Source organism: Manis javanica, chromosome 11, assembly GCF_040802235.1.
Source record: "Manis javanica isolate MJ-LG chromosome 11, MJ_LKY, whole genome shotgun sequence".
NCBI lineage: Eukaryota > Metazoa > Chordata > Mammalia > Pholidota > Manidae > Manis > Manis javanica.
Window position 1 is genome coordinate 65,848,126 of NC_133166.1, and position 26,207 is coordinate 65,874,332.

The following is a 26,207-nucleotide window of genomic DNA, read 5'->3' on the forward strand; positions in this document are numbered from 1 at the left end:
CTGCTGATAATCTGGTGTGATGCTATGTTCCCCACCTTGTCCCAGCCCCACCCTCCACCTTGACCTATCCCTCTCTCCCTTCTTTTTACTTTTTTTTTTTATATCATTAATCTACAATTATATGAGGAACATTATGTTTACCAGGTTCCCCCCTCAACAAGTCCCCCCCGCAATCCCCATTGCAATCACTGTCTATCAACATAGTAAGATGCTGTAGAATCACTATTTTTCTTCTCTGTGTTGCACATCCCTCCCCATGCCCCCCCCCCACATTATACATGCTAATGTTAATGCTCCCTTTCTTCCCCCCCACCTTATTCCTCCCTTTCCCTTTGGTAATTGTTAGTCCATTCTTGGGTTCTGTGATTCTGCTGCTGTTTTGTTCCTTCAGTTTTTTCTTTGTTCTTATACTCCACAGATGAGTGAAATCATTTGGTACTTGTCTTTCTCCACCTGGCTTATTTCACTGAGCATAATACCCTCTAGCTCTATCCATGTTGTTGCACATGGTAGGATTTGTTTTCTTCTTATGGCTGAATAGTATGCCATTGTGTATATGTACCACATCTTCTTTATCCATTCATCTACTGATGGACACTTAGGCTGCTTCCATTTCTTGGTTGTTGTAAATAGTGCTGCAATAAACATAAGGGTGCATCTGTCTTTTTCAAACTGGACTGCTGCATTATTAAGGTAAATTCCTAGAAGTGAAATTCCTGGGTCAAATGGTATTTCTATTTTGAGCATTTTGAGGAATGTCCATACTGCTTTCCACAATGGTTGAACTAATTTGCATTCCCACCAGCAGTGTAGGAGGGTTCCCCTTTCTCCACAACCTCGCCAACATTGTTGTTGTTTGTCTTTTGGATGGTGGCTGTCCTTACTGGCGTGAGGTGACATCTCATTGTGATTTTAATTTGCATTTCTCTGATGACTAGTAATGTGGAGCATCTTTTCATGTGTCTGTTGGCCATCTGAATTTCTTCTTTGGAGAAGTGTCTGTTTAGCTTCTCTGCCCATGTTTTAACTGGATTGTTCACTTTTTGTTTGTTGAGGTGCATGAGCTCTTTTTATATTTTGGATGTCAACCCTTTATTGGATCTGTCATTTATGAATATATTCTCCCATACTGTAGGAGGCCTTTTTGTTCTATTGGTGGTGTCCTTTGCTGTACAGAAGCTTTTCAGCCTGATATACTCCTACTTGTTCATTTTTACTTTTGTTTCCCTTGCCTGGGGAGATGTGTTCATGAAGAAGTCACTCATGTTTATGTCCAGGAGATATTTGCCCATGTTTTTTTCTAAGAGTTTTATGGTTTCATGACTTACATTCAGGTCTTTGATCCATTCTGAATTTACTTTTCTGTATGGGGTTAGACAATGATCCAGTTTCATTCTCTTACATATAGTTGTCCAGTTTTACCAACACCAGCTGTTGAAGAGGCTGTCATTTCCCCATTGTATATCCATGGCTCCTTTATTGTATACTAATTGACCATATATGTTTGGGTTAATGTCTGGAGTCTCTATTCTCTTCCCCTGATCTGTGGCTTTGTTCTTGTGCCAGTACCAAATTGTCTTGATTACTGTGGCTTTGTAGTAGAGCTTGAAGTTGGGGAGCAAGATACCCCCCACTTTATTCTTCCTTCTCAGGATTGGTTTGGCTATTTGGGGTCTTTGGAGTTTCCATATGAATTTTTGAACTATTCCAGTTTGTTGAAGAATGCTGTTGGTAATTTGATAGGGATTGCATTGAATCTGTAAATTGCTTTGGGCAGGATGGCCATTTTGACAATATTAATTCTTCCTAGCCAGGAGCATGGGATGAGTTTCCATTTGTTAGTGTCCTCTTCAATTTCTCTTAAGAGTGTCTTGTAGTTTTTGGGGTATAGGTCTTTCACTTCCTTGGTTAGGTATATTCCTAGTATTTTATTCTTATGCAATTGTGAATGGAATTATTTTCCTGATTTCTCTTTCTATTAGTTCATTGTTAGTGTATAGGAAAGCCTCAGCTTTCTGTGTATTAATTTTGTATCCTGCAACTTTGCTGAATTCCGATATTAGTTCTAGTAGTTTTGGAGTGGAATCTTTAGGGTTTTTTTTATGTACAATATCATGTGATCTGCAAATAGTGACAGTTTGACTTCTTTACCAATCTGGATTCCTTGTATTTCTTTGTTTTGTCTGATTGCCGTGGCTAGGACCTTCAGTATTATGTTGAATAACAGTGGGGAGAGTGGGCATCCCTGTCTGGTTCCCGATCTCAGAGGAAGAGCTTTCAGCTTCTCGCTGTTCAGTATGATGTTGGCTGTGGGTTTATCACATATGGCCTTTATTATGTTGAGGTACTTGCCCTCTATACCCATTTTGTTGAGAGTTTTTATCATGAATGAATGTTGAATTTTGTTGAATGCTTTTTCAACATCCATGGAGATGATCATGTGGTTTTTGTCCTTCTTTTTGTTTATGTGGTGGATGATGTTGATGGATTTTCGAATGTTGTACCATCCTTGCATCCCTGAGATGAATCTCACTTGGTCATGGTGTATGATCCTCTTGATGTAGTTTTGAATTCGGTTTGCTAATATTTTGTTGAATATATTTGCATCTATGTTCATCAGGGATATTGGTCTGTAATTTTCTTTTTTGGTGGTGTCTTTGCCTAGCTTTGGTATTAGGGTGATGTTGGCTTCATAGAATGAGTTTGGGAGTATTCCCTCCTCTTCTATTTTTTGGAAAACTTTAAGGAGAATGGGTATTATATCTTCTCTGAATGTCTGATTAAACTCCGTGGTAAATCCATGTGGCCCAGGGGTTTTGCTCTTAGGTAATTTTTTGATTACTGCTTCAATTTCATTGCTGGTAATTGGTCTGTTTAGATTTTGTGTTTCTTCCTTGGTCAGTCTTGGAAGGTTGTATTTTTCTAGGAAGTTGTCCATTTCTTACAGGTTTTCCAGCTTGTTAGCATATAGATTTTCATAGTATTCTCTAATAATTCTTTGTATTTCTGTGGGGTCCATTTCTCGTTTCTGATTCTGCTGATGTGTGTTGATTCTCTTTTTCTCTTTGTAAGTCTGGCTAGAGGCTTATCTATTTTGTTTATTTTCTCAAAGAACTAGCTCTTTGTTTCATTGATTTTTTTTCTATTGTTTTATTCTCCTCAATTTTATTTATTTCTTCTCTGTCCCTCCTTCTACTGACTTTAGGCCTCATTTGTTATTCTTTTTCCAGTTTCGATAATTGTGACTTTAGACTATTCATTTGGGACTGTTCTTCCTTCTTTAATATGCCTGGATTGCTATATACTTTCCTCTTAAGACTGCTTTCGCTGCATCCCACAGAGGTTGGGGCTTTGTGTTGTTGTTGTCATTTGTTTCCATATATTGCTTGATCTGTATTTTAATTTGGTCGTTGATCCATTGATTATTTAGGAGCATGTTGTTTAGTCTCCATGTGTTTGTGAGCCTTTTTGCTTTCTTTGTACAATTTATTTCTAGTTTTATTCCTTTGTGGTCTGAGAAGTTGGTTGGTAGGATTTCAATCTTTTTGTATTTACTGAGGCTCTTTGTGGCCTAGTATGTGGTCTATTCTGGAGAATGTTCCATGTGCACTTGAGAAGAATGTGTATCCTGCTGATTTTTGGTGTAGAGTTCTATAGATGTCTGTTAGGTCCATCTATTCTAGCGTGTTGTTCAGTGCCTCTGTGTCCTTACTTATTTTCTGTCTGGTGGATCTGTTCTTTGGAATGAATGGTGTGTTGAAGTCTCCTAAAATGAATGCATTGCATTCTATTTCCTCCTTTAATTCTGCTAGTATTTGTTTCACATATGTTGGTGCTCCTGTATTGGGTGCATATATATTTATAATGGTTATATCCTCTTGTTGGTCTGACTCCTTTATCATTTATGTAATGTCCTTCTTTATCTCTTGTTACTTTCTTTGTTTTGAAGTCTATTTTGTCTGATACTAGTACTGCAACACCTGCTTTTTTCTCCTTGTTGTTTGAATGAAATATCTTTTCCCATCCCTTGACTTTTAGTCTGTGCATGTGTTTGGGTTTGAGGTAAGTCTCTTGTAAGCAGCATATAGATGGGTCTTGCTTTTTTATCCATTCTGTTATTCTGTGTCTTTTGATTGGTGCATTCAATTCATTTACATTTAGGGTGATTATTGAAAGATATGTACTTATTGCCATTGCAGGCTTTAGATTCGTGGTTACCAAAGGTTCAAGGTTAGCTTCTTTACTATCTTACCACCTAACTTAACTTGCTTATTGAGCTATTATAAACACAGTCTGATGATTCTTTACTTCTGTCCCTTCTTATTCCTCCTCCTCCATTCTTTATATGTTTGGTGTTTTATTTTGTGCTCTTTTGTGTTTCCTTTGACTGCTTTTGTGGGTAGTTGATTTTATTTTTGGCCTTTAGTTAGGATTTGGTTGGTTTGCTTTCTTTGCTGTGATTTTATTTTCTCTGGTGACATCTATTAAGCCTTAGGAGTGCTTCCATCTAGAGAAGTCCCTCTAAAATACCCTGTAGAGGTAGGTGGTTTGTGTGAGGCAAATTCCCTCAACTTTAGCTTGTGTGGGAATTGTTTAATCCCTCCTTCATATTTAAATGATAATCGTGCTGGATACAGTATTCTGGGTTCAAGGCCCTTCTGTTTCATTGCATTAAGTATATCATGCCATTCTCTCCTGGCCTCTAAGGTTTCTGTTGAGAAGTCTGATGATAGCCTGATGGGTTTTCCTTTGTAGGTGACCTTTTTTCTCTCTCTGGCTGCCTTTAATACTCTGTCCTTGTCTTTGATCTTTGCCATTTTAATTATTATGTGTCTTGGTGTTGTCCTCCTTGGGTCCCTTCTGTTGGGAGTTATGTGTGCTTCCATGGTCCTAGAGACTATTTCCTCTGCCAGTTTGGGGAAGTTTTCAGCAATTATTTCTTCAAATATACTTTCTATCCCTTTTTCTCTCTCTTCTTTTTCTGGTACCCCAATAATGCGGATATTGTTCCATTTGATTTGGTCACACAGTTCTCTTAATATTCTTTCATTCCTGGAGATCTTTTTATCTCTCTCTGTGTCAGCTTCTCTGTGGTCCTGTTCTCTGATATCTATTCCATTAATGGCCTCTTGCACCTCATCCATTCTTCTCTGAAGTCCTTCCAGAGATTGTTTTATTTCTGTTTTCTTCCTCCCTACTTTATCTGTTAGCTCTTGCATTTTTCTCTGCAGCTCCATCAGCATGGTTATGACCTTTATTTTGAATTCTTTTTCAGGAAGATTGGTTAAATCTATCACCCCAGGTTCCCCCTCAGGGGATGTCTGTGTGATTCTGGTCTCAATCAAATTCTTCTGTCTTTTCATGGCAATAGAGGTAGTCATGGGCAGTTGGCACGTGTGTCAGCTGGGAGAACAAAGTCCCTTCCTGCTTGCTCGTCACTTCCTCTCCTGTGAGAACAGCGACCCCTAGCAGCTTGTGTTGGGCAGCTGTGCACCGACGGGGTCTCTGATTCTGGCCCGGGTGGCTGCAGGGGAGGCTCTGTGCGGCTGCTGTGGGCGTGGCCGGTCTCAGGCTGCTGCTCCACTAAGGCGGGCCGTGCCAGTGTGGGAACAGGCAGGAGGCTGTTGCCATGAGGGGCCTCAGAGCTGTGCTGCCACCCAGGGAGTTAGGGCACCCGTAGTTCCCTGGGATTCCCAGCTGCTGGGCTGAGTGTGCCGGGACGCTTCCATTCAGCTGTGAGGCTCCTGTCCCTTTAAGACTTTCGAAAAGCACTCGCTTTTCTTTTGTCCCAGGAGTGCCGTCTGTGGGGACCCGCTCACAGGTTTTACTGTTCCATTTCCCCAGTATCCAGCACACCACACACTGTGTGTCTGCGCTCCCAGTGTGGATGGCTAGGGCTGTGTATTTAGCAGTCCTGGGCTCCCATTCCCTCCCCACTCCAACTCCTGTTCTTCCACCAGGAACTGGGGTGAGGGGTGCGCTCAGGTCCCGCCAGGCCATGGCTTGTATCTTACCCCCTTCATGAGGCATTGGGTTCTCACAGGTGTAGATGTAGCCTGGCTGTTGTACTGTATCTTCTGGTCTCTCTTTTAGGAATAGTTGTATTTGTTGTATTTTCAAAAATATATATGGTTTTGGGAGAAGATTTCCACTGCTCTACTCATGCCGCCATCTTGGCTTCTCCTCCCTTTCTCTTCCTTTTGTGATATCACCTTCTAGGCAATAACCACGTTAGCCACTCTCCTTTTTCTAGTACTGCATGTGGTGGCCCCCCTACAATAGGCTGAGATGATCTGATCAGCCTCCTCCACCTTTTCCAGAGAGGAGAGGGTGTAGTTGGCTCTGAGAGCTGCTTTCTTGGAAAAATACTGAGTCTTTTGCACCCACTGGTTTTGGGGGAGGAGGATTAGGGATAGCAAGGGTTGCAGTCTCTCGCTGTCCGACATGACCACCACGCTCTCTCCACTACCAGGTGGCAGCCTTGTGCTTCGTTCTGGTGCTGGGCTCCCTCATGCCTTGTCTCCCTGAGTTCTCCTCCAGCTCCCAGACTGTGAAGGAAGACCCCGTGGCCACTGACAGTATCTACACAGCCAGTCAGAGTACGTACCCTGAGCTGAGCTGCCCTCCCTCAGCCCCATCTTCTAGGTAGAAGCCACACATAAGATAGGAGCCAAGTTTTGGGTTGGCATCTCTCGTTCTACCTCCTCATTTTGAAGATGGGAAAACTGAGGCCCCCAAGGGTCTATGATTTGTTCAATGTTAATTGTAGAATTGGGACTATAGTGCAGACTCCCCAATTCCCAGCACCTCCAGGAAGTGCTTGGGGGAGGTAGGGTTTAAGGAAAACAGGAATTTATCACCCTAGCCCCTGTGTTCTAAGGTGTTGATGATTATGGAGCATCTGCTAAACACCATTAGTATTTCACAACAGTGATATCAAATGACTTCCAGCCCCAGGGCCATTTCCATTAAGATGGTGGTAGATGTCTAAAGCACTGTGTTAATAAGGACTCTGAGGTACCACTCAGGATCCAGAGGAACAAGTGCCATGATCCATTGGTAATGTCTGCCTTAGGCAGAAAAGGGATAGTAGCAGTATCAACCATCCCACAGGGGATTGTGAGGTACAGTGCTTAAGAGCATGAAACGTAGTCATACCTGCCACTGCCACTTGCTAACTTGTGACCTTTGGCATGTGTCTTAAGCTCTCTAAACTTTAATTTCTTCATCTGAAGAATGGGAGTCACAGTTCGGCACTTACTAAGCATGGTTGTTGTGATGAATAAATGACATGGTGCATGAATGCTCTTAGCTCTTAGTACAGAGCAGGCACTTACTGGATGAGCACACTCACTCCCTTTTTGAAGAGCTCACAAGAAGAGAGAAAAGATACAACGCATGGTGGGCAAGGCGAGAACTGGTATGAGTACAGCAAAGAACAGTATGGCTTTCTAGAGGCAGAAGGTATTTCAGGTAGACCTTCAGAGGAACTTCCTGACAGTCCCTCATCACAAACCAGGGGCAAGTTATCAGGGAGGGCAGAAGGAGGAAGAGGAAACAGGTGGAAGGACAGAGAGAAGAGCCGGGGAGGAGTTGTTTCGAGAAGGAGGGATACTCAGAGGGTTCCCCACAGCCTACAGAGCCCTGGGGAGAGGAAGTGGTGTGGGGAGGGCCAAGGGAAGAGGAAGTGGAGGCGGACAGTGAGAACCACTCCCTGGACAAGTGTAGCCTGAGGAGATGGGAGAGCAGGACAGCTGCTAAGGGAGGTGGGTGGCAGGGATGTAAGATCTTGAGAGCCATGTGTCTGTTTTTCCAAGGCCAGAGGGGCCCATCTGTGTTTGGACATAGAGGAAGCTGGAGAAGAGGAAGGAATGGAAGTGGGTGGGAGCAGTATTGATGATCCAATCCAGAGTCAGAGGGGGAAAGAGAATGAATGAGTCCCTCAGAGCAAATGCAGTGGGTTACAGGCCCAGTACCTGGGCAGGGCAAAGAGGAGGTATATGACAAGTGACTTTTGGAGCAGGCTGGCTTACAGAGCTGGTGCACTGCATGACTGTTAGGTCAGGGCCCTGAGAGCTAGAAGGGTGGTAGTGAAGGGTGGTAGTGGATCCTGGAGGCTGGCAAACATGGGTTTGCCTCTCATGTTCAGTGCAGACCATCCAGGACAATGTACCTGATAACTGGAACCTCAATTACCTGTTCTGTGAAATGGAGCTAAAACTATCTCATTTGGAAGAGTTTCTATGAGATGTCAATGATTTGGTATTGGTTAAAAGGCTTTGCACAATGCCTGGCACGTAGTACATATCCCACAGATGTGTTTTGTTTTCCTTTATTTCCCCAAAAGTCACACTATGGCCTAGAATGAAGAAGAGATTTATTCAAGGTCTCACAGAAGGGGAGCAGTAGAGGTAGGATTATGACTGCCTCAGCTGGTTATCCTCTGCCCAGGAAGAGCTGTTTTCCCTGACTACTTCCTAAATAAACATCTCCAGTCACCTCCCCTATATTAACTCATTTGAACTTCATATCTCTGTGAGGCTGGTCCTAGTATCCCTATTTTACAGATGAGCAAACTGAGGGTCAGAAAGGTTAAAGCAAAGTCATGACTCACCTGAAATCACAGAGCCTACAACTGTTAAAACTGAGATTTAGATTCAGGGCCCATGTCCTTAACTAGCAGACCATGAAAGAAGCCAGAACAGGGACAGGACTTCTGGTACCATGGCTCACCCCAAGCTCCCTCTTCAGTGCCCTCCCGAAGCCTCCTGTTCTATGATGAGGGGGCAGGCTCATGGGAGGATGGCCACAGTGCCCTGCTACCTGTGGAGTCCCCTGATGGCTGGGAAATCAAGCCAGGGGGGCCGGCAGATCAGCAACCCCAGGACCACCTGCAGCATGACCACCTGGACAGCACCCATGAGACCACCAAGTACCTGAGTGAGGCCTGGCCCAAAGATGCTGGTGGGAACAGCACCAGCCCTGACTTCTCCCACCCTGAGGAGTGGTTCCACGAGAGGTGAGTGGGGGACCCCACCCCTTCCTGGGGTCCCAGGCTCTGCCTGCCCTCAGCCTGTCCCTAATCCCCATATCAGCCACACCCTCCCAAGGCCCCATCCCTTACATATCCAGATCCAACTTGCAGAGGGGTAAGAGGCTCCTCACTGGATGGAGTCACCCTGACTTCTGTTCTCTCTCCAGGGATCTGGGCCCCAACACCACCATCAAACTCTCCTAGGCTGTGCCAATACCCAGGACACAGGACATACCCCTGGCACCTGGAAGAGGGGTCGTCTTGCTCACCAACCCAGATCCAGCTCGTACCCTTGCCCCTTGGGGTCCCATCCCAGGAGAAAGGGCTCCACTTCTTCCCAGCCTTCTTTGCCCTGGGTCTTAACCGGGGTCTCTCCTCCCCACCCTCCCACCCCTGCCCCCACATTTGGACTGTTCCCTTGGGCCAACCACTCTGTCATTCTCACCCCTCCCTCCCACAATCATCCGTCCTTCCCAGATAAATCACTTACTGGGCTATCCCCTCCTTTCTCATAATAACCAACATGACCACTCCTTCCCTACCCCCCATACACACACACACAAACACATGTCAACATACCAACCCACACCCCTCATGCCCACCCCCACTGTACAGAGTCCAAGAACAGAAATTGTTTGTAAATAATGAACCTTATTTTTTATTATTGCCAATCCCCTAAGATATTGTATTTTACAAGTCTCCCTCCTACCTTCACCCCTCCCTTGTTTTATATTTTATGAAGTTAGTGCGGGCTTTGCTACTCCCTGGCTCGGGAAAGAGGGGTCTCCCCTCCCTCTCCCTGACCTCCCCCTGCTGCTGCCCAAGCTGCTGGGCCTTTTTAATTGTGAAACTGCTTCGTCCATCAGCTCAGCACATGCTTTAAGAAGGCAAAAGTGAAAAAAAAAAAAGATGCAGCATCAATTCCTGACTTTGTGCCTTTCTTTGTGGGGGGAGAGAGAGTGAGATTAAGGGGTGGAGGGGAGTGAGAAGGGTAAATTAATGTTATATTCTGATGGTGTGACTAGGAGCACGGGGGTATGAGAAGATCTTTCTGTTGGGTTCCCTTTTCTAGCCAGGCACAGAATTCAACCTATGTGGTCAAAGAATTATGTGTCAATTTCCCCCCACCTGGAGGCTCCTCCAAGTGCCTCCTCTTGCTGAGTATGGAAGCAGAGAGGCCTCTAAGCCACTGTCTAGGCCTCTGGGGATGGGGAGACTTGAGAGTGTGAAGCGCCCACGGTGGGCCAGGGGCTGGGTTAGATACTTCATGCACGGTACCCAGCTTGGTCTTCCTGATATCTGTGGTATTTAGTGCTTATGTCCTTTGCCTCAGAAGGATTAAAGACACAGACTTCAGAGTAAGAAGAGGTGCTTCTGACCTGTCACTTTGCCAGCTGTGTGTGGTAGGCAGGTTCCTAATACTCCAGCCTACACACCTGTTTAATCCCCTCCATAGGGCATGGAGGGTGCCTATGACTATGAAGGGAAGTCACTCCTAGGATTAGGTGACCTTTAATGTTAAACATAAAGAGATTTTGCAGATGTAATTAAGGTCCCAAATCAGTTGATTCTGAGTTCTTCAAAAGGGAGCTTATCCTGGGTGGGCCTGACTTAATCAGATGAAAGCCATTGAAGAGGGGACTGGGCCCTTACTGAAGCATCTCCTGCTGGCGTTGAGGAAGCACACAGCCACACTGTGAACTGCATGAAGAAGAGTGACCTCAGTATCACAGTAGCAAGACATTGAATTCTGCCAACACACTCAGCAAGCTTAGAAGAGGGTCCCAGCTCCAGATGAGACCCCCAGCCCCTCTAACACCTGGAGTGCGGCCTGGTGAGGGCCTGAGCACAAGACTCTGCTTAGCTGTGCCCAGACTCTGAGCTCATACCTGGGTTGTTTTAAGTTGCCGTGTTTGTAGTGGTTCCTTGTGCAGCATAGGAAACTAAGATAACCTGAATCTCTCTGAGCCTCCATTTCTCCATTTGTAAAATAAGGATATAACTAATACCCAATGCATGGGGTTCAATTATGTAAATTATGTAAGATGCAGAGAACAGGGCCCAGGATACAGTGCCTCCAAGGAAGATGAGCTGTGCATTTAGAGATGACAATAGTTACAGTAGGCTAGGAGCCAAGCTAGGGGTATGATCATAGGGTAGAGGAATGTGCCTCACTCAGACTGGAGCAGCAAGGGCTTCCTTGGAGGAGGTGACATGAAGGACTGAACAGGCAAGAGAGAGGAAAGGAGCATTCTAGGAAGAGGAACAGCCTGGGCAAAGGCCTCCAAGGTAGGAGACAGCAGGAAAACTTCAAGAAAATTCAAATAGTTCAGAGCAGTTGGAAGGTAGAGCACAAGGATGCTGAGAGCTGAGGCTAGATGGTGATCAGGGGCCAGATCCAAAGGGGCCTCAAATGTCTTACTGAGGTTTGGGATTTTTATCACAGAGGCATAATACTTTGAGGCTCAGAAGCAGGGGCATGGTGGTGGGATGATGCCTATACCAGTTGCCCACCAGAGGAAAATCTGGGCAAGATCAGAGTTAGAGAAACAGAGCTGGCCATCAGGCTCCATCTTCTATCCCCCTTTCTTCTGCAACCTCACCTTGATCACTTGATGGGGACCTCATTGCCTGCTTCTGGGCATCAGTTTCAACTGCTAGTACCTGCACAATTTTACAGGAAGGTCATTAAAGGGCTCTGGGCCACACCCCCTTTTCTGATTGATTCACTCAGTCCCTCTTTTAGTCATTCAACAAACTGCCCTCAAAGACTCCAGGCTGGTGGTGGAGGCTGGAAAGTAAACCAGCCATTGGGGCCAGTGTGATGGAGGGGTGTACAGGATGTTAAGGGGACAGAGGAGATTTGGTGGGTCGGTGGGGAACAACTCAGAGGAGGTGACCCTTTATCTTGGTCTTAAAGACTGTATGAGAGTTGGTAAGATAGAGAAGAAGTAAGAGTGTTGGGGTGGGAAGAATGACTCCAAAAGCATGGAGCTCTGAAAAGCAGGGCCAGGGCTGGGGTGAGGCAAGGGGGTGGGTAGTGTACAAAATATAAGGAGGAGCAGAGGTGGAGCCAAGATGGCGGCATGAGTAGGACAGTGGGAATATTCTCCAAAAATATATATTTTTGAAAATACAACAAATACAACTATTCCTAAAAGAGAGACCAGAAAACACAGAACAACAGCCAGACTACATCCACACCCGTGAGAACCCAGCACCTCATGAAGGGGGTAAGATGCAAGCTCCGGCCTGGCAGGAACTGAGCACTCCTCACCCCAGCTCCGGGCGGGAGGAGAGGAGTCGGAGCGGGGAGGGAGAGGGAGCCCAGGACTGCTAAACACCCAGCCCTAGTCATCCGCACCCAGAGCACAGACACACTGTGAGGAGTGTGGAAAACTAGCAAAACAGGACAGTAAAACCTGCCAGCGGGTCCCTGCAGCTGGCACCCCTGGGACAAAAAAAGAGTGCTTTTTGAAAATCTTAAAGAGACAGGGACCCCCACAGCTGGATGGAAACATCCCAGGACACTTAGCCTAGCAGCTGGGAATCCTGGGGAACTCTGGGCACCATAACCCCCTGGGCAGCAGTGCAGCTCTGAGACCCCTCATGGTGATAAACAGCCCCGGGGCCCATTCCCCCTCCAGCACGGCCCTGTCATAACAGAGCAGCAGCCTGAGGCTGGCCATGTGCACAGCAAGGGAGGTTCCTCCATAGCGGCCAGGCAGGAAACAGACCCAGTCTACACGCAACTGCCCAACACAAGCCCCTAGGGGTCACCATTGTCCCAGGAAAGAAAGGCCAGGAGCAAGTGGAAAGGGTCTTGGTTCTCGCAGCTGACAGATGAGCCAACAGCACACCACTGCATCTATCAACATGAAAAGGCAGAAAAATTTCATCCAGACCAGACTAACCCAGACATCCTCCACATCCTCCCCTGAGAAGGAATCTTGGGAGATAGATTTAACCAATCTTCCTGAAAAAGAATTCAAAATAAAAGTCATAACCATGCTGATGGACTTGCAGAGAAATATGCAAGAGCTAAGGAGGGAGAATACAGAAATAAAATAATCGCTGGAAGGACTTCAAAGCAGAATGGACGAGATGCAGACCATTAATGGACTAGAAATCAGAGAACAGGAATGCAGAGAAGCTGACACAGAGAGAGATAAAAGGATCTCCAGGAATGAAAGCATATTAAGAGAACTGTGTGACCAAATCAAATAGAACAATATCCGCATTATTGGGGTACCAGAAAAAGAAGAGAGAGACAAAGGGATAGAAAGTGTATTTGAAGAAATAATTGCTGAAAACTTCCCCAAACTGGCAGAGGAAATAGTCTCTAGGACCATGGAAGCACACATAACTCCCAACAGAAGGGACCCAAGGAGGACAACACCAAGACACATAATAATTAAAATGGCAAAGATCAAAGACAAGGACAGAGTATTAAAGGCAGCCAGAGAGAGAAAAAAGGTCACCTACAAAGGAAAACCCATCAGGCTATCATCAGACTTCTCAACAGAAACCTTAGAGGCCAGGAGAGAATGGCATGATATACTTAATGCAATGAAACAGAAGGGCCTTGAACCCAGAATACTGTATCCAGCACGATTATCATTTAAATATGAAGGAGGGATTAAACAATTCCCACACAAGCTAAAGTTGAGGGAATTTGCCTCACACAAACCACCTACCTCTACAGGGTATTTTAGAGGGACTTCTCTAGATGGAAGCACTCCTAAGGCTTAATAGATGTCACCAGAGAAAATAAAATCACAGCAAAGAAAGCAAACCAACCAAATCCTAACTAAAGGCCAAAAATAAAATCAACTACCCACAAAAGCAGTCAAAGGAAACACAAAAGAGCACAAAATAAAACACCAAACATATAAAGAATGGAGGAGGAGGAATAAGAAGGGACAGAAGTAAAGAATCATCAGACTGTGTTTATAATAGCTCAATAAGCAAGTTAAGTTAGGTGGTAAGATAGTAAAGAAGCTAACCTTGAACCTTTGGTAACCACGAATCTAAAGCCTGCAATGGCAATAAGTACATATCTTTCAATAATCACCCTAAATGTAAATGAATTGAATGCACCAATCAAAAGACACAGAATAACAGAATGGATAAAAAAGCAAGACCCATCTATATGCTGCTTACAAGAGACTTACCTCAAACCCAAACACATGCACAGACTAAAAGTCAAGGGATGGGAAAAGATATTTCATTCAAACAACAAGGAGAAAAAAGCAGGTGTTGCAGTACTAGTATCAGACAAAATAGACTTCAAAACAAAGAAGGTAACAAGAGATAAAGAAGGACATTACATAATGATAAAGGAGTCAGACTAACAAGAGGATATAACCATTATAAATATATATGCACCCAATACAGGAGCACCAACATATGTGAAACAAATACTAGCAGAATTAAAGGAGGAAATAGAATGCAATGCATTCATTTTAGGAGACTTCAACACACCATTCATTCCAAAGAACAGATCCACCAGACAGAAAATAAGTAAGGACACAGAGGCACTGAACAACACGCTAGAACAGATGGACGCAATAGACATCTATAGAACTCTACACCCAAAAGCAACAGGATACACATTCTTCTCAAGTGCACATGGAACATTCTCCAGAATAGACCACATACTAGGCCACAAAAAGAGCCTCAGTAAATACAAAAAGACTGAAATCCTACCAACCAACTCCTCAGACCACAAAGGCATAAAACTAGAAATAAATTGTACAAAGAAAGCAAAAAGGCTCACAAACACATGGAGGCTAAACAACATGCTCCTAAATAATCAATGGATCAATGACAAAATTAAAATACAGATCAAGCAATATATGGAAACAAATAACAACAACACAAAGCCCCAACCTCTGTGGGAAGCAGCGAAAGCAGTCTTAAGAGGAAAGTATACAGCAATCCAGGCATATTAAAGAAGGAAGAACAATCCCAAATGAATAGTCTCATGCCACAATTATCGAAACTGGAAAAAGAAGAGCAAATGAGGCCTAAGGTCAGCAAAAGGAGGGACATAATAAAGTTCAGAGAAGAAATAAATAAAATTGAGAAGAATAAAACAGTAGAAAAAATCAATGAAACTAAGAGCTGGTTCTTCGAGAGAATAAACAAAATAGATAAGCCTCTAGCCAGACTTATTAAGAGAAAAAGAGAATCAACACAAATCAACAAAATCAGAACAAGAAAGGAAAAATAACGATGGACCCCACAGAAATACAAAGAATTATTAGAGAATACTATGAAAACCTATATGCTAACAAGCTGAAAAACCTAGAATAAATGGACAACTTCTTAGAAAAATACAACCTTCCAAGACTGACCCAGAAAGAAACAGAAAATCTAAACAGACCAATTACCAACAACGAAATTGAAGTGGTAATCAAAAAACTACCCAAGAACAAAACCCCTGGGCCAGATGGATTTACCTCAGAATTTTATCAGACATTCAGAGAAGACATAATACCCATTCTCCTTAAAGTGTTCCAAAAAATAGAAGAGGAGGGAATACTCCCAAACTCATTCTATGAAGCCAACATCACCGTAATACCAAAACCAGGAAAACACCCCACCAAAAAAGAAACTACAGACCAATATCCCTGATGAACGTAGATGCAAAAATACTCAACAAAATATTAGCAAACCAAATTCAAAAATACATCAAAAGGATCATACACCATGACCAAGTGGGATTCATCCCAGGGATGCAAGGATGGTACAACATTAGAAAATCCATCAACATCATCCACCACATAAACAAAAAGAAGGACAAAAACCACATGATCATCTCCATAGATGCTGAAAAAGCATTTGACAAAATTCAACATCCATTCATGATAAAAACTCTCAACAAAATGGGCATAGAGGACAAGTACTTCAACATAATAAAGGCCATATATGATAAACCCACAGCCAACATCATACTGAACAGCGAGAAGCTGAAAGCTTTTCCTCTGAGATCGGGAACCAGACAGGGATGCCCACTCTCCCCACTGTTATTCAACATAGTACAGGAGGTCCTAGCCATGGCAGTTAGACAAAACAAAGAAATACAAGGAATCCAGACTGGGAAGAAGAAGTTAAACTGTCACTATTTGCAGATGACATGATATTGTACATAAAAAACCCTATAGACTCCACTCCAAAACTACGAAAACTAATATTGGAATTCAGCAAAGTTGCAGGACATAAAATTAACACACAGAAATCTGTGGCTTTCCTTTACACTAACAATGAACCAATAGAAAGAGAAATCAGGAAAACAATTCCATTCACAATAGCATCAAAAAGAATAAAATACCTAGGATTAAACCTAACCAAGAAAGTGAAAGACCTATACCCTGAAAACTATAAGGCACTCTTAGGAAATTAAAGAGCTCACTAACAAATGGAAACTCATCCAATGCTCCTGGCTAGGAAGAATTAATATTGTCAAAATGGCCATCCTGCTGAAAACAATATACAGATTCGATGCAATCCTTATCAAATTACCAACAGCTTTCTTCAATGAGCTGGAACAAATAGTTCAAAAATTCATATGGAAACACCAAAGACCCCAAATAGCTTAAGCAATCCTGAGAAGGAAGAATAAAGTGGGGGGATCGCACTCCCCAACTTCAAGCTCTACTACAAAGCCACAGTAATCAAGACAATTTGGTACTGGCACAAGAACAGAGCCACAGACCAATGGAACAGAATAGAGACTCCAAACATTAACCCAAACATATATGGTCAATTAATTTTCAATAAAGGATTCAGGGACATACAATGGGGAAATGACAGTCTCTTCAACAGATGGTGTTGGCAAAACTGGACACCTACATGTAAGAGAATGAAACTGGATCACTGTCTAACCCCATACACAAAAGTAAATTCAAAATGGATCAAAGACTTGAACATAAGTCATGAAACCATAAAACTCTTAGAAAAAAACATAGGCAAAAATCTCTTGGACATAAACATGAGTGCCTTCTTCATAAAAATATCTCCCCGGGCAAGGAAAACAAAAGTAAAAATGAACAAATAGGACTATATCAAGCTGAAAAGCTTCTATACAGCAAAGGACACCATCAATAGAACAAAAAGGCCTCCTACAGTATAGGAGAATATATTCATAAATGACAGATCTAATAAAGGGTTGACATCCAAAATATATAAAGAGCTCAGGCACCTCAACAAACAAAAAGCAAATAATCCAATTAAAAAATGTGCAGAGGAGCTGAATAGACAGTTCTCTAAAGAGGAAATTCAAATGGCCAACAGACACATGAAAAGATGCTGCACATCACTTGTCATCAGAGAAATGCAAATTAAAACCACAATGAGATATCACCTCACACCAGTAAGGATGGCTACCATCCAAAAGACAAACAACAACAAATGTTGGCGAGGTTGTGGAGAAAGGGGAACCCTCCTGGTTGTAAATTAGTTCTGGTGAGAATGTAAATTAGTTCAACCATTGTGGAAAGCAGTATGGAGGTTCCTCAAAATGCTCAAAATAGATATACCATTTGACCCAGGAATTCCATTTCTAGGAATTTACCTTAATAATGCAGCAGTCCAGTTTGAAAAAGACAGATGCACCCCTATGTTTATCGCAGCACTGTTTACAATAGCCCAGAAATGGAAGCAACCTAAGTGTCCATCAGTAGATGAATGGATAAAGAAGATGTGGTACATATACACAATGGTATATTATTCAGCCATAAGAAGAAAACAAGTCCTACAATTTGCAACAACATGGATGGAGCTAGAGGGTATTATGCTCAGTGAAATAAGCCAGGTGGAGAAAGACAAGTACCAAATGATTTCACTCATATGTGGAGTATAAGAACAAAGAAAAATTGAAGGAACAAAACAGCAGCAGAATCACAGAACCCAAGAATGGACTAACAGTTACCAAAGGGAAAGGGACTGGGGATTGTGGGTGGGAAGGGAGGGAGAAGAGGGGAAGTAGAAAGGGGACCTTACGATTAGCATGTATAATGTGGGGGCGGGTCACGGGGAGGGCTGTGCAACACAGAGAAGACAAGTAGTGATTTCACAGCATCTTACTACGCTGATGGACTGACTAATGTGGTATTGTGGGGGGACTTGGTGAAGGGGGGAGTCTAGTAAATATAATGTTCCTCAGGTAATCGTAGATTAATGATACAAAAAAAAAAGAGTATATACTGTCCAAAGACCCTACTAAAGATACTAATGAATGGTGTGGTGGGGGTACTTGATAATATGGGTGAATGTAGTAACCAAAATGTTGCTTATGTGAAACCTTCATAAGATTGTATATCAAAGATAACTTAATTAAAAAAAAAGAAATGGGAAAAAAAAGCAGTTTGGCCTGTTCTCTTAGATGGGAGTGAGTTGACCATGGTTATTTCTAGAAAAAAAAAAGAATCAACAGAAAAGGAAGATAGTGGATTAAGGGAGAGAGGAGTGGTTCAGGCAGCAGGTGGAGAGGTCCACTTTAGACTGGGGAAGCCTGGACAGAAGGGGAAGACATTCTGAAGGTGCAGAATGTGGGGAGACAGGAGACTGAGGGAGGCCCAATGGCTGTGAAGTTTGGGGATGGAGCAATGGAGAGGGTTGGCACAGAAACTGGATTGGGGGAAAAGTTTGAAATAGTCATTCAGAGGGATAGGAGACAAAGCTGACTTTTTGTGTGACCCCCTCATCATTCATTCATTCATTTAACATATGTATCTACAGGGTGTCCCTTATGTGCATGGCACCATGCCAACATTGCAGCTCAGTAAGACCCAGCTTCTGATACCAAAGGGCTTGAAGTCTAGCATTCTCCTGCTATTGACTAGGGCCCATCTGCCAGGCATGAACTGAGAATTTCACATGTTCCAGTTAGAAATGAAAATAATCCTAAGGGGTGGGTATTTTTACAGATTAAGGAAGTGGGGTTTAGAGAGGTGAAATGACTTGACCAAGGTCACACAGCAAGGAAGTGGCAAAGCTGGTATTTGAACACAGGTCTGTTTGTCTTCAAAGCTCATGCTGCCTCTCCATCTCTCACCCTAAAACCCCTTCTGTCTCCTCTAGATGCCCTTCCTCCAGCCCAGCTTTTTATTCTTGCCTAAGATCCACTAGGGCTTCCTGAAACAGATAAGCCAGATAGCCTAGGGTTTAGGAGGCAGGTCAGATTGTGGTTGGTCATTGGCCATCACCACCCTATGCCTGTCCATCCATAGCAGTCTTCTCCACCTGTGTTAGATTACAGGGTTAATCCCCTCACACAAGCTATCTGTTGACATAACCTCCTCAGAGCCACATGTCACTGCTTGTAAATAGTCGCATCCCCAACACATCCCCAGTGATGGAGCTACAGCACCATGTTGTCAGCCCTGGGAGCCAGCTTTGCTGCACACGCATGTGATGGCTTTCACAGTGCCCATCACCCTGTATAAGTTGCCGCAACAAGCCCCCCATACACCCCATACACCTGGAAACCAAAGCTCTGCAAGTAGGGAGAGCAGCTGTGGGTGCCACCTGGAGCTGGGAGGCACCAGAACAAGGTTCCAATTCCAGAAGGCTGGGTGACCCCAGCAGCCATCTGGCCACACTGGGCACCTCTCTGATGCAGGCAACAGGTGCCCCTTGGGTCACTGAAGGAGAAAGGCTAGGAACTCACCTCCAAAGAAGCCTGGGTCACTTTGTCATCGGAGTGGCAGGTGAGAGCCAAGATGCTGATGTACGAGCTGCACTTCAATGTGTGACCTTGGCAAGTCACCTAACCTCTCAAAGCCTCGGTGTCCTCATCTGTAAAATAGTACCCACCCTCACAAAGTTGCTGTGAGGGGTTAAGGAAAGCTTACACATGAAGCTCTTAGTGCAAAAGCAGTAAACACTCAAAAGACATTATCTATTATTTCTGAGCACAGAGGCAGTGGGCTGGAGGTGTTCAGAGAAGTGAGTTGCAGCTGGCTGAGGCTGCAGAAGGTGGGCAGGCTGGGCAGGCAAAAAATACAATTTTTCCCTTGTATTCTTGGCAAGAGGGCAGAGCCTCAACTTAAAGATAATGCAAGCAGTCAGCAGCTGGTCCTTAACTGGGAAGGTGTAAGGACAGAGGGGAGAAGCTTCATTTTAAAAAGGATTGAGTGAGGAGAGCTCAGCAGGAAAGAGCTGAACAAAAACCAACCTGGAAACCCAGCAGCTAGGCAGCTGGTGAGGAAATGTCAGATCCAGCCAGAACTACCATAATTCATAGTGTAGGAGGCTACCTTGGGCCAGGCTGCTTGGAAAATTAGCAATCTCCCAAGAGAAAATTGTAGGTGGTGGGGCTCCCAAATACTCTGCCCCTCCCTCTCTAGCACCAGGGCTTCTTGAGAACTCCACTTGAGAGAGGAAGCTCCCCTGTGGCCAAGAAATTTAATGCTCATTCCATTCATCTAACACAGATGGCTGGGCCAGGAGAGAGTGGGAAACAGAGCTGGGACAAGCCCAGTCCTGCCCTTTGGGAGCTTATCCATGGGGACACAGGCAAAGGTGAAGCTGTTACTGGGTGGCAGGCAGCACGATGGAGTGGAAAGTGGCTTGTGTTCTGGGGCCAAAACACAAATCCTGGCTCCACCACTCACTGCTTGAACCATCCTGAGCAAACAAATCAGCTAGATGACATCTCCGTCTCCTCAAATGGAGGAAGGGATAACATCTACCAGGAAGGGTTGTGGTGAGACTCAAATGACATGGCAGGTATTGTTAGAGTGTGAAGGGGAGTGCCCAGAGAGAGGCCCAGAAAATTGTTATGAGGCTGAAGGAGGAAGGCTGCATCTGCAGTGGAATATCAAGGAGGATTCATGGGGATGTGGCAGTTGAGAATGGCTTTGCTGGATGGACAGGATTTCACTGAAGGGGATATACTCTAGGAAGTGGGAACGACCTGAGCAAAGGCACAGAGCAGGACAGTCATGCAGGGCTGGTTTGAGTTAGGGGGATCATGGGCAGTGCCTGTTCCTCTTTGTAGCTGCTTCTCTGCCTCTGTGAGTCTGGTCCATCCTACCTTTCTGGGCTCAAAGACAGTGGGGAAAGGTAAGACACAGACTAGTCTAGATACCTGGTGCAGATGGCATTGGGGTCTGGAAGGCAGAGTAGTGCCTTTCAGCTGGAGCCATCCAAGGAAACTTTGTGGAAGAGGAGGCATTTGAGCAGAGCTTCAGAATTTGAAGTACATCAACAGGAGATTTCAGATGAACAGTGCTGTGCAGGCCTGATGCCAATTCCCAAAATCAGAAGCACAGATGGATAGAAGAAAGTGGATGGAATCACAGGATGTGGGAAGATGAAGGCAGGTCTTGAATGTCAGGCTAAAGTATAGGCAAGGGGGAGCCATTACATTCAGAAAAGGGAAGAGTAATTGCTATGGTCAATAGTCCACTTCAGAAAGATGAGTCTGGGGCCCTGAAAAGGAGGTGTGAGATCTGGAAAGCTAACCAAAGTCCCACCATCATCCAGATGTAAGGTCCAGGTGATGAACGACCCAAGGAAAAGAGACAATACAGGAGGGACCCCAGGTCTTGGCGGGGGAGTCCAAGATGGGCCCAAGAAGATGGGCCCAGTCATTCCTTCTCGATTTGGCTTCCCCCTTATCCCATCAGCTTCTCCTGACCAGGGAGGCTGATTCAACCTGCTGGGAGACTCTGGCCCAGAAGCCTGTGGATGGTGGGAGGGTCAGAGGAGGCAGCCAGCCCTTAAAAGGCTGCCAGGCTCTAGGGTCGGGAATTCTCCCTCCCAAACCCACCCTCAGTTGGTTCCTTCTCCCGGCATGATCCTGAAGAGCTCCAGGCCTAGAGAAAGTGTTACCGTCAATCGGGTCCATCCCAAATTTAGTGCATCCGGCTATATTTCTTTTTCTGTGCCCCTTCCCCAAATCCAGCTGGGTCTCTAAATTCCGGTGGCGCCGACGGGGTTAAAGCCAGCTCATGTCACCGCCCCTACTCCACACCCCCAACCCCTCACCCCCACCTGCCTGCCTTTTCTGCGAATGCCGAATCCGGAAAGCGGGGTGGGGATGGGGGTGCATCGCAACCGCTGATTGACAGCAGGGACGGTGATTGGCAGCTGCCGAGCAGCGGGATACCGGGAAGGGGCTCAGGGGTGGGCTCTGGCGGGCGCCCCACACCTCCGGCCTTGGCCGCAGGCAGGATTCTTGCCCGCTGCCGATTGGGCCAGGCTGGCTCCTTCCGTGCCCCGAGTCGGGCTGGCTGGGCTGGGCGGGGCGGCGCCATCCCTCCGGACCCCGCGGGCTACTGGGTGTCTCTAAGGTGACACTCCGGTGCGAAGCAACGGCGGCGGCTGCAGGAGCGCTCTGGCCGCCTCTGCTCCGGCTCTGCTCCGGGTCCGGCTCCAGCCGTCCGGGGAGCGCCCCAGCACGGTCTACGCAGCACCCGACACCCACCAAGGACATCCCCCCAGGGACGCGGGAGGATCCCGGCCGACCTTTCCCAGGCACAGTGCCCAGCATCTCGCTGCTCCCGTCGTCCGAGCACCGGCGTCGGGGCGACGTGTGGGACCCAGTGCTTCCCTCCCTCCCCGCCTTGTGTCCCCGGGAAGGGAGACTGAACTTTAGTAAGGAAGCCCGAAAGGCCGCAGGAGCCGCGGAAAGAGGGCGGCCGCAGGATGGCCGAGAGGCCGGGCGGTGGAGGGCCCCGAGGGGCCGCTACAGGCGGCGGCCGGGCAGTTGAGGAGGAGGTGGTGGTGCGGCGGCGCTGTCGGCGCGGGGAGGAGGCTGAGGTCTCGCAGCCGTGGCCCGAGGGACCCTGGGGCATGGCCGGCGGGCCCCCAGTGGAAGAACGATTCCGCCAGATGCACCTCAGAAAGCAGGTGTCTTACAGGTGAGGAGAATGGGGCGGAGGGGAACACTGTGCTTGGGACCAACCCCCTTTTCAGTCAACATTCTTTGAGCGCTGCTACTTGCTTGGCTCTGCTCTTGGGATTCAGAAATGACTACCACGGGGGTCCCTCACCTCCGTGTGCAAGGGAAAAGGAGGGCTTCCTAGACCCCTTCTCTATGACCCTTGAATTCCCTTATTCATTCAACGTGGAGTTACTGGTGCCAGCTGCGTACCAGGCATTGTACTGGGCCCTGAGGGAGTAATAAGCAAGACATGATCCTTACAAACCTCTATTTGCTGAGGAGAGCCGGAAGATGCTCTCTGGCTCTTCTGGCAGAAAGAGGGACCCCCTATGTATTCAATAAGCCTTACCCGAGCTTTCCCGAGGGCTGACTCTGTGCTAGGCACTAGCTCTGGGGGTTACTGAGATGCTCCCCAATACCATGGCTGAAACCCTGCTGCCTAGGGATGCGGAAGGAATCCCCTCCTGGGCCCCTTTGCCCCAGCAGGCCCTCACTGGCATCCCCACTGGCAGACTGAACCTTGAATTACCACATAATTTTCCTAAATGTCTTCTGCCGGTGAAAGATTCCCAGCCTCCATGGTCGTGCCACCTCTGTCCAGAGAGTTCACTAGGGGAATCTGCAGGAGTGGACCCCACAGACCACTTTTATGTCTTGGACTGGGGTGAGGAAGGGCTGCCTCTCAAACAAGGGTGGGTACATTACACAGAGAAGAGATCTGGGCAAGGGCGAGCAGCTCTTACCTTTCTCTTCCTCTCCCAGACCACAGCCTTAACTTGGACTTGCTGCCCTTTGGGAGGGGTCCAGCAGGACTACCAAGGTAATCTACAGTCCTTGAAGCCATTAGCCTGGTTAGAGAGGACAAGCTTCCTGTCTGTTTACAATGCTAGGGACTTGGGATGTGTCTCAGGCTGCCCTGCTTCTCCCTAGGGCTTCTGGGAAGGTGTTTCATAAAACCTGCCCAATCCTGGGATTTTGAAATGCCCCAGTATTCCTAACGGCTATGAGACCATCCAGCCTCTGTCAGTTGGGGGGAGAATGGGAGAGAAGAGGAGGGGCCTTTACCATGACAAAGTGAGAAACTTAATGGGAATGAAAGGAAGTAGGTTAGGTACCCATGGGCCCTACCTTCACTTTCTAGGGTACATAAGTACACTGGGCTCCATTACCAAGTTCTTCCAGAACATAAGCTGATAAGACATCTGTCCCCTGCCTTCTGGCTGCAGATAGAAGAGCCCCTGAAAGTTCCCTGGGGGAGGAGACCGTACAAAGGGACTGATGGGGGATGGGGCATAGAATGTAGAATCCTGGAAGAAACATTAGTGTGGGAGTCAAGAGACCTGGCTTGGGTTCTCACCTCTTCCAGTGACTTGCTGTATGTCCTTGAGCTAAACAATCAATCTCTCTCTGAGCCTCAGTTCTTCATCTGTAACACAAGGGGGTGACTGAACATTTTCCTTGGCTGTGGATCAGGGACAGACAGCATCCAGAGCTGGAAAGGAGGCTGGAGTTGGGTAGAGGCTTACAGGATTGGGAGCAGAGAATAATTAAAGGGCTGAGAGGGAAGATGCTGTTTGTGTGGGTGTTTGTGTGTGTGCATATGTGCACACACACACACACATAGTGAGGCAGCTTCAAGGGCTAGGATTCCTCAAGGGTGGTTCCTGAATGGAGACCCCTCCACAGCACAAACTTTTGGCCTCTAGTCATTAAGGATGCAGGGTAACCAGGCTGACTGTGAAGGGATCAGAAGATCTCAGGTCATCTGTGGGAAGGCTGCAGAAGATCGCACTAGGGCAAGCTGCAGCTGTCACCCCTGAACAGATTGGGCACCACACCTCCTCATACACTAAAGTTAGGCCAGGATCCCAGTCTGAGGACCAGAGCAGGCCAAGGCATCAAGGCAAGAAGGTAGAAATCAGAGGAAGCCCTAGGAAAGAGACAGCAGGCCTGGGCTGCCCGGGGGACCTCAGTAGAACAATCTGTGCTTTCTGGCTCTGCCCTCCTGTGTGGCTGCAGTCCTGAGTGGACCAATGACTAATGCCACTCTCTCCTGTACAGGTTGCCAGGGGACTGGCAAGAGCTCAAGCCCACAGTGGCCCTTTTCACATCCTCCGCCTGCCACAGTTCCATGCAGCTCTGGCTCGCAGCTAAACCTCCCACCCCACTGTGAGGAGTTGCTAAGAAAAGCAGTTGAGAGCCCTTCACAGAGAGAAAAGGCTTTGAGACAGAAATGCGGGGGCACAAAAATCTGAGGGTGAGAGGTGGAAGCAGAAACAGGTTAAGGCCTGGCTGCCTCTGACGTAAGTGAGGATGGGGCTTTCGGCAGGACAGTAGAAACCTTCAGGGATGTGGGGTTTCTGGGAAATAGGTTCCCTTCACCCCACGGTCCTGGCATGGGCTGGAAGCAGCCCTGGCAACTCCTTTAGGAAGATGGAAAGATGGCAGGTCTGTGCCAGCAGAAACTGTTGGTGGAGGATAGAATCGGGGGACATCTTAGGTCTACATCTGGGTCTGGCCATCTCAACTTTAAAAACCTCTCCCAGATAATTTTAATAGTCAGACAGGTTTGGAAACCACTGGTTTCACCTATGAAGAAGCTGAAAGGGAGGGAGAACTGGTAAAATGTGAGCTGAATCTTTGGGGTGTGGCCAGCAGGGGGCTTCCCTGTGCTGGGCTGCTGTTGTGGTCCCAGACAGACCTGGAAGGAGGATCAGTACCCCTGGAGTTCTGGCCCCCAGCCAGGGATGTCTGAGACAAGAAGCATGGGACACTGTCCCTTCCCCTGACAAAAAAGTATGATTCAGTACAGGGCCAGACAGCAAGTAGTTTAGCCTTTGCAAGTCATACAGCCTGTCACTCTGCTCTGCCATTGTAGCACCAAAGCAGCCACAGACAATATGAAAATGAATGTATGTGGCTGGATTCCAGTAAATTTTTATTTATAAGCATTGAACTTTGCATATCATTTTCACTGTCACAAACATTTGCTTTTTTCCAACCATTTAAAATTGTAAAAACCATTCTTAGCTCACAGCCATACAAAAATAGGCAGCAGGCTGGATATGGCCCACTGGCCATATCTTGCCAACTCCTGACCCAGAAAATGGGAAAGACAAACACAGGAAGGACACTGATGGGCATTGGCAATCCACCTGGGCGTTGAGCAAAGTAGCACATGAGTTGCATTGCACCAAGAGAGGTGGTGCAGTGCACATGCATGCAGACTTCAGGGTCAGAGAGACCTGGGTTCAAATTCCAGCCCGGCTCCTTCCT

The 26,207-nt window shown here is 46.2% G+C and overlaps 2 protein-coding genes across 7 annotated transcripts in view; both read left to right on the forward strand.

Moving 5' to 3' along the window:
• Positions 1 to 17,189, forward strand: part of CREB3L1 (cAMP responsive element binding protein 3 like 1) — a 47,416-nt gene extending 30,227 nt beyond the window's left edge. For 4 of the 5 annotated variants that reach the window (XM_036994090.2, XM_036994091.2, XM_073216494.1 and 1 more), the window contains exons 10-12: positions 6,473 to 6,599; positions 8,752 to 9,019; positions 10,371 to 17,189. In XM_036994090.2, the coding sequence (XP_036849985.1) occupies positions 6,473 to 6,599; positions 8,752 to 9,019; positions 10,371 to 10,533 (558 nt within the window). In that variant the 3' untranslated portion in view covers positions 10,534 to 17,189. Of the gene's footprint in view, positions 1 to 6,472; positions 6,600 to 8,751; positions 9,020 to 9,201; positions 9,956 to 10,370 lie in introns of those variants that run through there. The other variant, XM_017675734.3, reaches the window with a different exon arrangement.
• A 5,122-nt stretch (positions 17,190 to 22,311) lies between these two features.
• DGKZ (diacylglycerol kinase zeta) overlaps positions 22,312 to 26,207 on the forward strand; it is a 43,973-nt gene continuing 40,077 nt past the window's right edge. The window contains exon 1 of one of the 2 annotated variants that reach the window (XM_017675722.3): positions 22,312 to 22,908. In XM_017675722.3, the coding sequence (XP_017531211.3) occupies positions 22,694 to 22,908 (215 nt within the window). In that variant the 5' untranslated portion in view covers positions 22,312 to 22,693. The remainder of the gene's footprint in view (positions 22,909 to 26,207) is intronic. The other variant, XM_017675721.3, reaches the window with a different exon arrangement.